This window comes from Emys orbicularis, chromosome 7, assembly GCF_028017835.1.
Source record: "Emys orbicularis isolate rEmyOrb1 chromosome 7, rEmyOrb1.hap1, whole genome shotgun sequence".
In the NCBI taxonomy this organism is placed as follows: Eukaryota; Metazoa; Chordata; order Testudines; family Emydidae; genus Emys; species Emys orbicularis.
The window spans coordinates 21,643,720-21,658,618 of NC_088689.1; the positions used below are offsets into that span (position 1 = coordinate 21,643,720).

Sequence of the window (14,899 nt, forward strand, 5' to 3'; positions counted from 1 at the left end):
GAGAAATCTGAGGAGTAGCCAAGGGATGTGCAGTGTTGGTAAAGAGAATGGAGCAAGGAGTTCAGAGTGGGGGTGGGGAATGTAGACACCCAGGGAGGGAGGTAGACTTGGGCTATGTCTAAACTGCAAAGAAAAATCAAGGGCACTGAGGCTACATCTACACTACAGGGGGGGGTCGATTTAAGATACGCAAATTCAGCTACGCGAATAGCGTAGCTGAATTCGACGTATCGCAGCCGACTTACCCCGCTGTGAGGACGGCGGCAAAATCGACCTCCGCGGCTTCCCATCGACGGCTCTTACTCCCACCTTCGCTGGTGGAGTAAGAGCGTCGATTCGGGGATCGATTGTCGCGTCCTGACGGGACACGATAAATCGATCCCCGAGAGGTCGATTTTTACCCGCCGATTCAGGCGGGTAGTGTAGACCAGGCCTGAGTCTCAATGCCCGGGCTTTGATTCAGGCTTATGGAGCTTGGGCTGTGGGGCTAAAAACGGCCATGTAAATGTACTTGGATCCCTTCAGGCAATTCAAGGAATAGTTAAGCTAATTGTCATCTATTCAAAGGGTGAGGCACAGCAACTTCCTTAAGTAGGTGAAGTATTTTCTCTGTATAAACATGAGAACACAGCCCTATTTTCCATGGTATTGCCATCTGCATAAGTACAGAAACCCTGAACTTGGAAAGCTTTTCGTTTAAGTCCTTGCCTAAACTAGGGTCTTGTCTATGCACAGTCTTGCACATGATTAACAAAGTGTTTTTAATCCAATTTAGTTAGAATGCAAGTTTGTGTGTAAACATTCTTATTTTAAAGTGCTTTCTTTCAGTTTAGCTTTTTCCTATTTAAAAGGAAAAAAATATTAATCTACACCAAAAAAACCCCACAAACCCACTCTAAGAACTTTATACAGAAAATTGTCTTGTTTTTACCATGCCATTATAATTAAAGCAGTTCAACCCCCGCCAGTGTGGACACAGCTTTGCTGATATAAAGATACTGACCTCAATGTAGTTATTCCCATACATTTAGGAAAATCTATTGATATTGTATACATAGCTGTTGACACTAGAAGCTGTACCCACTTTCATTATTTTGGTTAAAAACCCACCCCAACCCAGACCAAAACAGTTAAATTGGTACAAAACCAGTGTGTAGGCCAGGTGTTAAGGTTAGAACATATTGGCTAATTGGCTGCTGACACAATTTTCAACATTATGTTGATTGTTGAAAAAGATGCTGGTGGGGTGTCCACACTAGTGCTCTGAGTGTTGCTGACATTAGTGGGAAATGTTTTGATAGTTTAATGTAAACAAGATCTAGGCCCCAAAAGAGGTCTTCTGTTGAAACCAGGGAAGGCCAGACTTGACATATATGATAGTTATAAAGTTACAAAACAAAAAACCCTGTCAGGTTACCTTTATATATCATAGAAGGGGGAGGGAGGGAGGGAAAGGCAGTAACTTAACTTAAAACAAAATAAACTCCTGTGCAGGCCGCCTTTTAAAAATGTTAAGCATAGACATTTTTAGCCCAAAGAAAAAATATGAACACATGGAAAAAGAGTTGTTGAAATGAAAGTTGGACCATATCCTTAATCATAGCAATAGTTGCCTGCAATTGCTGTGATTCGTATCTTATTAATCACTTCCAAAGACATTTTTTAGAAGCTGCTGTATGACTTGTCCCTACTGGCTTTGCAGTAGCAGTTAAGTAAGGCTCATTCCCTGAGTTGTGCTGACATTATTGCTGGTATTTAAAGGAGGTTGTAAATAATTTAAGCTCCTTAGCTGCTAAGGAAGGGGGAATCAGTTTAGATAAAGCAATTTTGCAGAGCTTCCAGATGAATGCTGAAGGCAACAGAAAAAGCTTGACCCTTTAAAACAATTCTCAATTTTTTTTAGATATCCTTCTTAAAATCATGTCAGAATAGAATATCCTAGTATCTGGTTTCTTGAACCTACTTTATAATACATTTTCTCATGTAAATTTGTCCAGACACATTCCATTAATTGCTAATTCTGTTCAATTTTGAAAGATGCTTGTCCATGTTTGCGGAGTCCCTGTAAAGTTGTCAAGACTTTTTTCTAAAAGGTGCTCAGTTTTGCAGGTATGAAGGATCCTTCTGTTCATAGTGCTTTAAAAGAGTGTTTTAAATAGGATCAACTCACACAGATTCACCTGGTTTATGTTGCTAACATGCTGGTACAGAGACAATTCCTTCCACTTTTCCTTTTTGCTGTAAAAATCATATTTGTGTCCTGTCTTTTAGTCTAGGAATTAGAAAGTTGGCTTTTGGTGAAATATTTTATTCCTTGAGCAAGACTGATCTACTCTCTCTAGATAAAATGGGCCATCTACAACATAAACTTAACCTTTCTGAAAGCCACTTTTTTCAATAAATAGGCCTGCCATATGCATGAAGTGGACCAGATTTATAAATCTGGGTATGAGCAATTGTGGGTATTTCTGTATACGTAACTTATGTAAACAGTTGTGAGCATACATTTTGCGGAGGACGTGTAAGTGGATTTCTTGACTCAGTTAGCTAACATGGTCGACATATTTGGCAAATTGAATGTACTGAACCTAATACTTAAAGGTAGGAATACAAATATACCTGATATGAAAGACAAAATCAGGAAATTCGTAAAGAAGCTTTTTTTTTGGAGATACCACGTTGAAAAGAGAGTTAAGTGTTATCAGACTTTAAAAAAAAACAAAAAAAAAAAACAACACCCAGTGAAAATGATCAAAATGCTATTAAATGAGTTAATATTTGGTTTTTGTCTGGATTGTATTCCCATTTTGAGGATTTTTTTTTCTGGAGCTGTAGATATATCTGGTGATACCAGTTGAATTTGAAATCTGCTTGTTAACAGTTCACACCATTCCAACATTAAGTATCATGGCTCAAGATTTGACACACTTTTGTGTGTGTGTGTATTCTTTTCATCATTGAGGTGGATGGAGATCTCTATCTAACCTGTAATAGAGAAAGCAAGACTTGGCAGTTGCTGCCTATCCCCAAGAAGGGGTCTTGGAAGTTCCTGGCAGTTGGAAAAGAAATGAATAAGACTCTAGAACAGAAGCAGCAGGGACTAAATGGGCTGGTAGGGTGGAGCAACGTTTCAAGAATGAACAGGCCAAAGACCCACAAAGCCACTGGACAGGCATAAACAGTCACTGCTCTTAATGGTAGTTCTGCAGGACTGTCATGCGAGCTTTCACTCCCAGGCTCAAATACAGAAGGAACTAGTTTTTTAAAAAGGAAAAAAGTATAGGTGTAAATATGGAATATTCTTAAAAGGCAAATGCCTGTCCTATAGTGTGTGACATTTAATAGCACAAAATGCAGTGGGTGGTGGTACCAGTGTATACATTTGAGCACCTATCGGAGATGAATCCCAGTTTCTTCATCCCAACAGAATTATTCTGAAACAGAATAGGAAGAAAAGATATATGCTTAGCTTCTAGTCAACTGTACCTTTTAAATTCTTAAAAACTGCTTGGGGTAGGGGGAAATCATTCTCTTCCCTAAAGAGTAAAACTTGGGCTATTAGAAAATGTGGAGTATGGTATACACCAGGGGTGGCCAAACTTACTGACCCCGAGGCACATATGACAATCTTCAGAAGTTCGAGAGCCAGAGTGTGCCTGTCGGGAATTGGGGCTTCAGCCCCATGTGGCACGCCTGCCAGGGCTAAAGCAGCGGCCCCTACCTGCACTTCCTAGCTGTTTGCCACTACCTCTTCACACGGAACTAGCACCTGGGAGCCGCAGGGAGGGGCTGCTGAGGGTGGGTACTGAACCTTTAAATCCCCCCACCCCCACACACACCCACTCTCAGCAGGTACTAGTTTTCTCTGGCAGAAGTCCTAACCCCACTGCAGGGTAGGGATGTAAATACCATTTAAACAGTTAACCATTTAAACGGTTAACCAATGAAAGGGCTGATCTGGCTGGCGGGGGATGGGGCCAGTGGGACTGCACAGCCCGGGTGGGGGTTAATGGTTAAGGCGGGTTAACCTTTTTACATCCCTACTGCAGGGCAGAAGCCCCAAGTTCTGCCCCCTTTCTCCCTCTCCCCCTCCCCCCAGTAGGTTGAGGGGAGGGATGGGATGTGTGGGGCTCTGTGAGTCGCACTTTAACTGTAAAAGAGCTGCATGGGGCTCAACCACCACTGGTATACACGGAAACAGACAAATGCATTTCTTTTCATCTTGGTTACTGACACCGGTTTAAAAAGGGAATATTGTTGTTTAGAAAGGCTGTACTTGTAAGCACAGAATAAATATTTTATACAAATACTTTACATGACAGTTGATCAAGGAGTTACAGCAAGTATTATGTATGACCTAAGTATTAGAAAGGCAATTCCACATTGAATTCTTCTTCTCTCTTATCTTATATATTAGGATGGAATGTCAATGTCACATTACATTTTCTTTGTACAAGAGTATTTTTTGTGATAAATGCAAGATTTAAAAAGTTGTGTTTGAAGGGATTTGTCAAAACAAACTTTTGCATATACAGAGTACACTGAATTTTGACAGGCTTTAAGATAAACTGCAGGCAGAGTTGTCAAAATAGAATTTTGTGATGAGTGGCCACTTTCATCATCCTTAGTCAGATGTAAGGGCTATATACTATATTTAAACCAAGTGTGTCATCTGATGGTCCACAACACCAAGCCTTACTTGGATCACAGGCTCCTACTCTGACTTGGTGTCCTAGCATATGCTTGCTGGAGCATGGAACTGGTCTGGTGGGTAAGGTAAGTGCAAGACTGCAGAACACTTAAAACAGCTGTGTGAGCAATTTTGCTTTTGTTAAAGACTGGAGTCCAACGGGCATAGGGAAACTGTGTGAAATAAGGTAGTTTGATCCAGAATCCTATCTTCATTTTAGATAATAATGATAATGTGCTTTGTGTGTCTTCAGGAGTTGTAGAAGGTGATTTAGCTGCTGTTGAAGCATATAAGTCCTCAGGAGGAGATATTGCACGCCAACTTACAGCAGATGAAGTACGCCTGCTAAATCGCCCTTCTGCTTTCGATGTGGGATACACACTTGTACATCTGGCCATACGTTTTCAAAGGCAGAATATGCTAGCAATTTTGCTTACAGAGGTGAGTTACTTTGGCCCTTGTTTAGATCAAATAAAGTTTTTACATAACTACCACAGTTTGCAATCATTGCATTGCAACTTTCTTTGCTAGGTAATGAAGACAGACAAATGCATGAGTAGCTTCTTTGTGTCTTTTTTCTGTTTTTGATTTTTTTCAGCAATAGTTCTCTTAAAACAGCAAGACTGTCATATCCACATATCTGACAAGAAACTTTAAGATATAAGCAGTCTGGTCATACTTCCTGACCTTATTGCAGTGGAAGTAAACTACTTTGCTGCCTCCTGTGCTTTTGGCTGGGGGAAAGGAAATACCTCTAGAGCAAAACACTTACAAACACTTGATGTATCTGAGTGTGCTGAGGAGTTGCAGCAGTTCTTGCTCTAGAGTGCACACAGCACAGCAAGGGGTGGCGCATGGCAGGAGCAGGTATGCAGCTGCTGCTGTGCCAACTCCACAGGCAGGAAGAGGAGAAATGACTCGACAGGCAGAGGGCAGCGGTGTTGTGGGTGACTCTGGTTTGGTGGAAAGGGTTGCGGGTGGATTGGAGAATTTGCTCCACTTGGGGTGGAGTCAGGTTAGGTGTTCCTCGGTCCAAGTTGGACCTAAAAATTAGGCCTGAACAGACAGCGCAGATGGGTCAGATGATATATGAAGTTCACCTAGAGGCACTGCTTAGATTCACCCCTGTGTACTTTCAAAACTACCTCCTTTCAGGGAAGAATTACTCAACAGAGCCTCAGTTCACTCCCCTTCCTGCTTAGAGCTGAATCAGGAATCCATGCAACTTCTAAGGACAATCTAATGAGAAAAATTACTCTTACTGCAGGGTTGGGGGATTAACTTTCCCAAGGAAGCTAGTGTATGGGAGAAGGGTGATGAGATGCACATAATGTATCTAAAGCCTGGGGGTGAGGAACAAAGCAGCAGAAGAAAAGACTAGTGGGAAATTTTCAGGAAGTCTTAAGAACTGTGTGTATTTGTGTGCAGTTAGTACATGCAACTGCACATTTAAATGATGAGGGACGTGTATGTAACTGGTTTGATGGATAGATTTAAAACAAAGTTAGCTTCACTGAAAAATCCTGTATTTTTGATTTTTGTCAGTAGCAATTTTTACCTGCAATAGTTGTGAAAATGTGTACTGAAAGCTAGCAAATAGTAGTAATACTCCCTAGGTTTGTCAGAATGACCCCTTTAAAATGCATGTCTTCCAAATATCATTTTAAAATATCTCTATTGTGTAGTCCAGATGTGTACCTGATATTAATATTTGACCTTTATCACTGAATTACTTTTCCTGCCATTGATGGCCAGAATCCTTCAGAATATGTGTGGTCCATGTATAGAGTCATTTCCCCCCACTTATTAGACTTCTGGCAAGTGGGAAGTAAGAAATGGGAAATATTCAATATGGGGTATAGAATCCCATGTAATATAAGGAAGAAATTTACATGAGGATGCTAAATTGTAATCAGTACCCATCCATAACATCAGGCTTTTTCCTTTTGTCACCATGTGGCCTCAGTGGTTTTAGTTTGGATCAGCATTATATGAACCATCATTTTGTTTGCTTCTGTTCTCTAATTCCACCCCACCCCATCAGCCATCTGTTCAATTTCGTGTTTTGCTGGATTCAAGGCTGTTATGTGGTGGTCAATTTAGTGCCTGTTAGTTTCATAATGCATAAACAGTATTTGCATTCACTCCATTTATGATAGCTGTTGACTTATTTGTAATGTCTTTGAGGAGATTGATATTTATACTCATTTGTGACCACCTTGCATCTGTCTTGATGGGATCACTTTTTCCCTCAGAGTTGTGTTCCTTCCAGATTCCTTTTTGATAAACAACTTTAAATACCTACTCTATCCCTCTTTTCCTCAAAACATTTTCTATGAAATGTTATCTAAAGCCTAACGCTTCTTAATATTTTTGGTTAAATATAAATCGCTATCAGGTGAAATAAGTCTGTTATATTACAGGTATCGCAACATGCGGCAAAGTGCATTCCAGCAATGGTGTGTCCAGAGCTTACAGAACAAATCCGGCGTGAAATTGCTGCGTCTCTTCATCAACGAAAGGGAGATTTTGCTTGCTATTTTTTAACTGACCTCGTAACATTTACATTACCTGCAGGTAATTATGAAATGCTCCTCACTTTATTAATGATGCCTTTGTTACTTTAATTGTGTATGAAACTACCAACACATTTTGTCCCCCTTCTTCCCCCTCTCACTCCCCTAATTTTTCTGATACAACTTTTGTTAGCACTTGCTACACAATAGTTCTTAGGCTTTTTCTGGTGCTTTTTAAATATGCAAAGCTCTTCACATATTTCAGTCCTCGCATCTCCCCTGTGAAATAAACTACTATTGTCCTCAGTTTAGAGATGGGAAAATTGAAGCAAGAATGAGTCTGTATTAAAGTTGAGGTTGGGGATCAAATGTGCCTGGTTCTTATTTCAGTGCTCCGATGACTAGATTTTGCCTCCTTCTGTAGTTCTGTAATTTTAGTCTTCCTTTTTTAAAACAAAACCATAATGATTGGTTTTGAGACTAAAACTACTATTCAGATGCATCCTGCGTTTTTTTTCTTAACTGTAACGTGAACATTTCTATGTATCTTCAGTTTATTCTGAGATGGCATGATCAAGAAGAACATCAGCTGTTTGACACCTGAATATTTGTGAAAGTATATTTAGAGATGAGCGTGCCTCAATCTTCAATTAAGTTCCCTTGACTGAATATTTGATCATAGAATTTTCATTCTAGTTGAATGAAGTGAAGTTTTTGTAATTTACAGTATGCATCAAGCAGTAAAGTCTGTGTACAGCATTTTATGTATAGCATTAGTTATATATTAGTTATTAGATGTATAGCCATCATAAAAATGTTCCATTTGAGCTTTCCCCCAAATTTAAGTAAAATCTTGTTTTCCATGATATTATATTATAAACTGGTTGGAGAGGGAAAAAGGGACCATAATTATATTGCAGAAACTGGTCCCAGACTTGCTTGCAGTAGGAGATTGTTGGCTATTACTTCTCTAGAAATATTAATCCTTTTATAAACATGGCTTTAAACTGATGTTTATTTTTATACCAGGTTTCAGAGTAGCAGCCGTGTTAGTCTGTATCCGCAAAAATAACAGGAGTACTTGTGGCACCTTAGAGACTAACAAATTTATTAGAGCATAAGCTTTCGTGAAGAAGTGGGTTGTAGCCCACGAAAGCTTATGCTCTAATAAATTTGTTAGTCTCTAAGGTGCCACAAGTACTCCTGTTATTTTTATACCGTGACCCTAGATTATGAAAGTACAGAGGACATGCTTCCAGGTCTGGCTGTCTTCTCACCTAAAAATGCTCTTGATACAGTAAAAGCTTTGTTATCTGGCATGTTTTGTGAATGGGGGGGTGGTGGATTAGTCAAAAATTCCGGTTAACGAAGAGTTATACTTACCAATGAAGGGAGGAAGTTTGGATGTGGGAAGGGGTGCGGAGCATGGGCTCTGTGAGGGAGTTTGGGTGCAGGAGGGGGACTCGGGGAAGGGGGTTGGGGCACGGGAGGGGTTTTGGGGTGCTGCATTCAGGCAGCGCTCACCATGGGTGGCTACTCGCAAGTGTCGACATGTCCCTCCAGTTCCTAGGCAGAGGCGCAGCCAGGCAGCTTTGCACACTGCCTCCACCTGCAGGAGCTGCGGAACCAGTGCTCTGGGTGGGGCTGGGGCAGCGCACAGAGCCTCCGTGGCCGTTCCTCTGCCTATGAGCAGTAAGGACATGTCACCGCTTCTGGGGAGCCATGCGGAGCCAAGTAGGGAGCCTGTCGGCCCCCGCACCAACCGGACTTTTAATGGCCCGGTGAATGGTGCTGACCGGAGCTGCCAGGGTCCATTTTTGACTGGGTTTTCTGGTCCGAAAACTGGACATCTGGCAACCCTATTGAAGATTTGTATAGGGAGATATCAGAAATGGTGGTTTCTAGAGCTTTCCGGTTGGTAAACTGCCAGATAACACAGCTTTTACTGTAATATGCTTATCTGTCTAGAATTCCCTCTTCTGAATCCTCGTGAGGAAAACTGCATAGTGACTTTCTCTGTTCCGTTTTGTATTCGGTCATTTAAGCTATTTTTCCAACAATAGGTAAACAGTGGCTGTAGTGCACTATGACCATTAGGAGGGGTCCACTGTACTCCTATCTCACAACAACAGAATTGCTCCCCACTGCAGAAAGTAGCATTTATGGCTACTGCATTTGTTCTGATTCAGTGGATCATGTAATGTGAAGCGGACAATCTGATAGTGTCGTGTTGCTAAAGATTTTTAAAAATAACTTTTCTTTAATGTTTGTTTTTTTGGGGGCGTTCGGAGAGAGTACGACTGAATGTTTTCACAATGCAAAATGAATATGCAGAGCCCACTGGAACAGAACAGGTTGCCTATATCCAAAAGTGAAAATAGTTTCTGAAACTCGTTTTATTATAAAATTTCAGTTTTGAGGAGTGTAATTATGTAATTTTGCCCTTATTTATCGCAGTTGAAGTATATTTGGGGTGCTCCAAACTGTGTACATCAATGTTTTATCACATCATAGGATACAAGAAAATTTGTCCCGTAAAACAACCATTTGCCTTATCACAGAATACAATCATTTTTATTGCAGAAGTAGGCCTTCCTAAAGGGTATGCAGGCAAGAAATAGCATGTTGGACTTGGTGTGTCCATGGTATTAAAAAAATGACTTTCTATTTACCATCTGCGCTAGATCAAGGTTGTCCTAACACTGATATGGAAACACTCTTCTTCTCTACTTATTTCTTGCTTTCTCATCTGGTTCCCTACTTCACTGATTCCACTGGAGCAGATCATTGGTGATCTTACAGGTGTCCAGAAATCCTTTGTGTCAGGTCCCTTAGTGCTTTGAACGCCATGACCAGCCAGCATAAAGGATTTTTAGCTTAGTCTGGGATCTGGAGCTTTGGGCCACACATGGCTGAATGGAAAATAGCAAAGCCTTATTAAGGAATTAGTGGTTAAGGAGGGTGAACAGTAAGAATCAGCTAATCAATAACTGCACACATTCCATATATCAGTACTCCTCCATTTTTAAATGTGTTGGTGTTAAGCAATTTTATTCATTGTTCCTTTTCCAGATATTGAAGACTTACCACAAACAGTCCAAGAGAAGTTATTTGATGAAGTACTTGATAGGGATGTTCAGAAAGGTAAGTACTCGTAGAGAGAGAGAGTTATTACTAGAGCCCTGCAAATCCGTGGGTATCCACTTTATATCTGTGGTCCATTTTTGCGGATAGCAGCTCGGATGTGGATACGAATTTTGTATCTGTGCAGGGCTCTGGAGCTGTAGCACAGACTCACCAGGGCAAGTGGAGAGACTCAAGCTCCCCACAGCTGCTAGCATGGCTCTCCCCGACTCGGCACCACAGCCTGGCCATGATAAGGGGCGGGCAGCTATGGGGAGCCATGGCGGATCCTCCACCTTCCCTGGGCGGGGGGGGGGGGGGCCAAGCAGCTCCTGGCCTGAGTCCCTGCCTCTCAGGCCCTCCGTCGAGGGCACGTGGAGGGTTTGCCACGGCTCCCCACAGCTGCCAGCCTGGCTCTTCTCATGGCGTGGGCTCCCCAGCTGGGTTCCATGCTGGCCTGGCCGGGGGGAGGGGGAGTGGGGCCTTGGGGAGGAAAAAGGGGGGGAAGGGGCAGGGGTCTTCCCCTGTGAAAAGCGGACAAGTGAGGCCCCCCCACCCACCCACCCCCGTTGTGGTGCCACTGGTCATTGCTGCACTGTGACCTGTGGAGCTGTTTAGAGCCCTGCAAATCTGCGGATACACACTTTTTGTATCTGCGCAGGGCTCTAGTTATTACAAATAAACCCTGAAGTCTTGCTATCTGCAATTAAGGTGATATTTTATTTAGTTTGGAATAATACATGAATTCTATATTTAAAGCAAAATTTGATGCTGGATAGGTTGGCATTTGCAGGCAAATTTCTACCTTTTAATATAAAGATTAGAGATTTGACTTTAACACTAGGAGTACTTCTGAAGGGACAGAAAAAGTGAAGGTGCGGTGCTGGTAAAATTTGTGAAACCTATGAATTTGTTAGTCTAAAAACTTCTGAAGGCTCCAAGTCATGAGCTCTTCAATACTCTCTCTCCTGTATTTAAGTAAAATTGGTGAACAATCTTTCCACTTGAGTGGCTCTCTTGAAACAAATCATGGTTTTTAAGTTTGTCTGCTTTTTTTATCCATGGTGTTTAGTTCAGGGAGCTCAGCTCTACCCTGTTTAGTGCATCTATTTTTGTAATGTTAAGGTGAATAGATATATGTAAATTGTTGATTGTATAGTATCTTCTGATAACCAGTTTACCTGTAATACAGATTTTCATGTTGAAAAGAGTCTAAGTGCAAATAACATTTACATAGGATTTATCTTGTATTGTAGAACTAGAAGAGGAATCTCCCATTATAAACTGGTCTTTGGAATTGGGTACGCGTTTGGATAGTAGACTATATGCACTTTGGAATCGGACTGCAGGGGACTGCCTGCTTGATTCAGTACTACAAGCTACCTGGGGCATTTATGACAAGGATTCGGTGCTACGGAAAGCTCTTCATGACAGTTTACATGACTGTTCACATTGGTAAGCTGGTACATTTCTCATGTTAAGTTCAGGAATATTTTTCCAGTAGCATTGAGTGTAATATAGTGATGAACTCATGGATTTATATTTAATTATGTGGAACAAAAGGGATGAATTACAGCACAGTTGAAGTGTATGTTTAGTTTATCTTTAAAACCAAAAATCCTCCCCCTGCCTCCCCCCCCAAAATAAATAAACCAAAAACTTGTATATGGTGTAAGTTAATGTATTACCAAATAAAATTCTTATTTTCAGTGCTTTTAAATTCCATACAATGTCCTTACCATGAGCTATAGTATGTCGATTACTGCAGCTTTCAAGTTATGCATTTACGTTGTGAAGTGTAGTGAGTTTGTTGTGGACCCGTATGTGCTAGTTCTTTATATAGTAACTAAAGTTTTAAGTAACTTAGTTTTTAGTGTGTGGAAAATGTATGTTAAAATGACATCAGGTTGCAAAGTCAAGAACTCAAAAGTTAGGAAATGTCAGAATTAAAGTTGCTTCTGCAACCTTAACTTGTCCCTCTTGTGCCATATGCATTATGATAGTCACTTTTCCCATAGTTTCCCCATCTCATTCAGTACATAGAATGGACCATGTTCACTGGATGAGGAGCTCTTCAATATGTTGTTTTCTCTTCATTGTTCCACATCTGGCCTCATGCTTGCCTTACTGCACAGTATTCAAACCCTGCTCTGAAAACAGAATTATTAATGTCCTCATCGGCTTTTCTATTTCTTGTCACTATAAAATCTGAGTGTTTGTTTAACAAATGTTAATGAACTTGTTTTCATAGCACCACTGTGAGGCCAGGAGGTTGGTGTTAGTCCCATTTCACAAATGGGGAACTAAGGCACAGAGAGATTAAGGTGAAAAGTATCTATCATTCTAACTGCCCAATTTGAAACACTCAAGACTTGATTTTGCAGAGTAGTTAGTATTGTAATAGCATTGCATATGCTCGAAGTCCCGCTCCCATTGACTTCAGTTGTAGCTGTGAACGTTCAGCACTTATGCAAATCAGATCCCAGGTATCTCAAATTCGGCACCCAGAAAATGAAGACTATACAGTTAATGACCCACCTATGAAAATTTTTGGTTTCAATGACTTGTCTAGCATCACATTAAAAACTCCATGTGGCAGAGGCAGGGATAGAATCTAGTTCTCCAGGGCAGCATACACCTGCCTTTACCATGAGAAAGTACTTTCTCTTCTTGCAGTCCTCTGCCTTATTTGCTTACACGCCTTCCAAATTCTGTAACCAAGGGAGCAGGAGTCCTACAGACAAGTTTTCTTTGCTGTACAACCCTGATTCATCCCAAGAGCAGATCCATCCTGCACACTGAATAAGGCAGGGGTCCTTTGGGAAAAAATGTGGTCATGTAACTAAAGACTGTATCATTTTATTTACAGACATACAGACATATGTGCTCACAAGGGGGCCAAATTAAGGTTGCATGGAAAACCTTATTAATTCTGGCACTTCCTAACTTTTGAGTTCTTGACTTTTTTAAGAACCTAGGAAATTATGTTTTTAAAAACACCCTACATTAAAAAGATTAATAAGGTTGCAAACTGAAAAGACAAATTCCATCATATGGTATTCTGTTGACACCCACCTGGTTCATCATCAGGATTGGGACCTTTAGATCCAACATACTGACTTCTGCCATTTGAGCTAATGGAGAAACTGATAGCAGTAGTAGGTTTTCATCTTCTGTGGACCAGCAGTAGAGAGGGAATGGGATACTTTTGCCAGTGGATTTTACAGATATTTGCTGATAGCACAGAAGTGGTGAGACTCTGGAATCAAGGGTTCCATTCCAGTCTCTGGAGAGGGGAATATTCTCTAATGGGCACAAACTCTTCTGCCTGTTTCCCCACAGGCTTGCCCCTTCTGCCCTGTCCCCTAACAACCTGTCGTTCTCTTCTTCCCCCCTCCCCGCCCCTCCAGTCTTGCGCCTAGCCTCCTTGCCCAGCCATTCTGAGTCTGTCTGCCTGTCTCTTTCCCTCAGTTCCTTGTCCAGTCTCACTGGCCTCTTTGTCCAGTTTCTTTCCGTCCCCTATCTCATGGTCTGTCTCTTTCCCGGCCTGTCTTCGTCCCTACACCTTCTTTTTTAGCCATCCAGTCTTTCCATCACTCCCCATTTCCCACCTCGGCTCCCACTCTATCTTCTTGCCCAGCCAATTCCAGTTTCCCTCTCCCCCCTCGGCTCCCAGTTTTGTTCAGTCATTGTCTGCAACCCCTTCCTGGTCCCAGGTTACTCCTGTATTTGAATTAGGCAACTTCCTTCTACATGCTGCTTGGCTGCTAGCAGGGGTATAATTGAGAGAAAAGAAGAGACAGCGTCCCTTCTTTCCATTCTGGTGCCTGGGCACTGCCTGCAAGAGCCAAGGGCTGCAATTTCAGGGAAAGGCCTGCTTAGCACTCTGTCTGAAGCATTCCCAATGTGGGCAGTCTTCAGAATAGCTGTGAAACTTGAGCTAGTATCTAGTGAGTACGGATGAACTGTGGTGTGTTTTTTTTGTTTGTTTGTTTTCCCCCCGCCAATGGCTTGTAACTTAGCCAAATTTGGCTGGATTTTCATGGGAGCAGCACAAGGTACATCTACTCCTTGGGGGAATCCTGCACCAAAAAAATAAAAAATTCTGTGCACAATATTTTAAAAAGCTACAAAATTCTGCATATTTTAATTGTCAAAATAACAATATAATCACGCCATTTTCAATTATTTTGGTAATTTTATTTCAAAATACCTGTCAACAAATATGTCTAACAAAACAGACAGCAAAAAAGATTCAGGAAATGTTTTTTGACAAATAAGTTCCTTACTAGGCATATTAATACAGAACTTTGAGTAATAATTAATTTAAACTATAATATAGAAACATATTTCCCGCATCCCTCACAAGCAGTGCAAAGGCTTGGAGTCAGGGGTAACTGAGTTGCTGAAGGAGTGAACCTGTAGGGATTGTTTGCTGGGTGTGGGTGGGAGAAGTATGGAAAAGGTTTTTCGGGGGGGAGGGAGGGAGGGATTGTCAGGGAGTTTGGAGACCCTGGCTGGGAGAGACGGGGGGTCAATCAGTCAGGCACATCTTCACCCGCCCCAATGT

General features: G+C 41.4%; 1 protein-coding gene across 1 annotated transcript in view; it reads left to right on the forward strand.

Annotated features, from left to right (window-relative positions):
• Positions 1-14,899, forward strand: part of ZRANB1 (zinc finger RANBP2-type containing 1) — a 47,006-nt gene that overhangs the window by 11,928 nt on the left and 20,179 nt on the right. The window contains exons 3-6 of the mRNA XM_065407611.1: positions 4,944-5,131; positions 7,114-7,267; positions 10,279-10,350; positions 11,586-11,784. Coding sequence (XP_065263683.1) covers positions 4,944-5,131; positions 7,114-7,267; positions 10,279-10,350; positions 11,586-11,784 — 613 coding nt within the window. The remainder of the gene's footprint in view (positions 1-4,943; positions 5,132-7,113; positions 7,268-10,278; positions 10,351-11,585; positions 11,785-14,899) is intronic.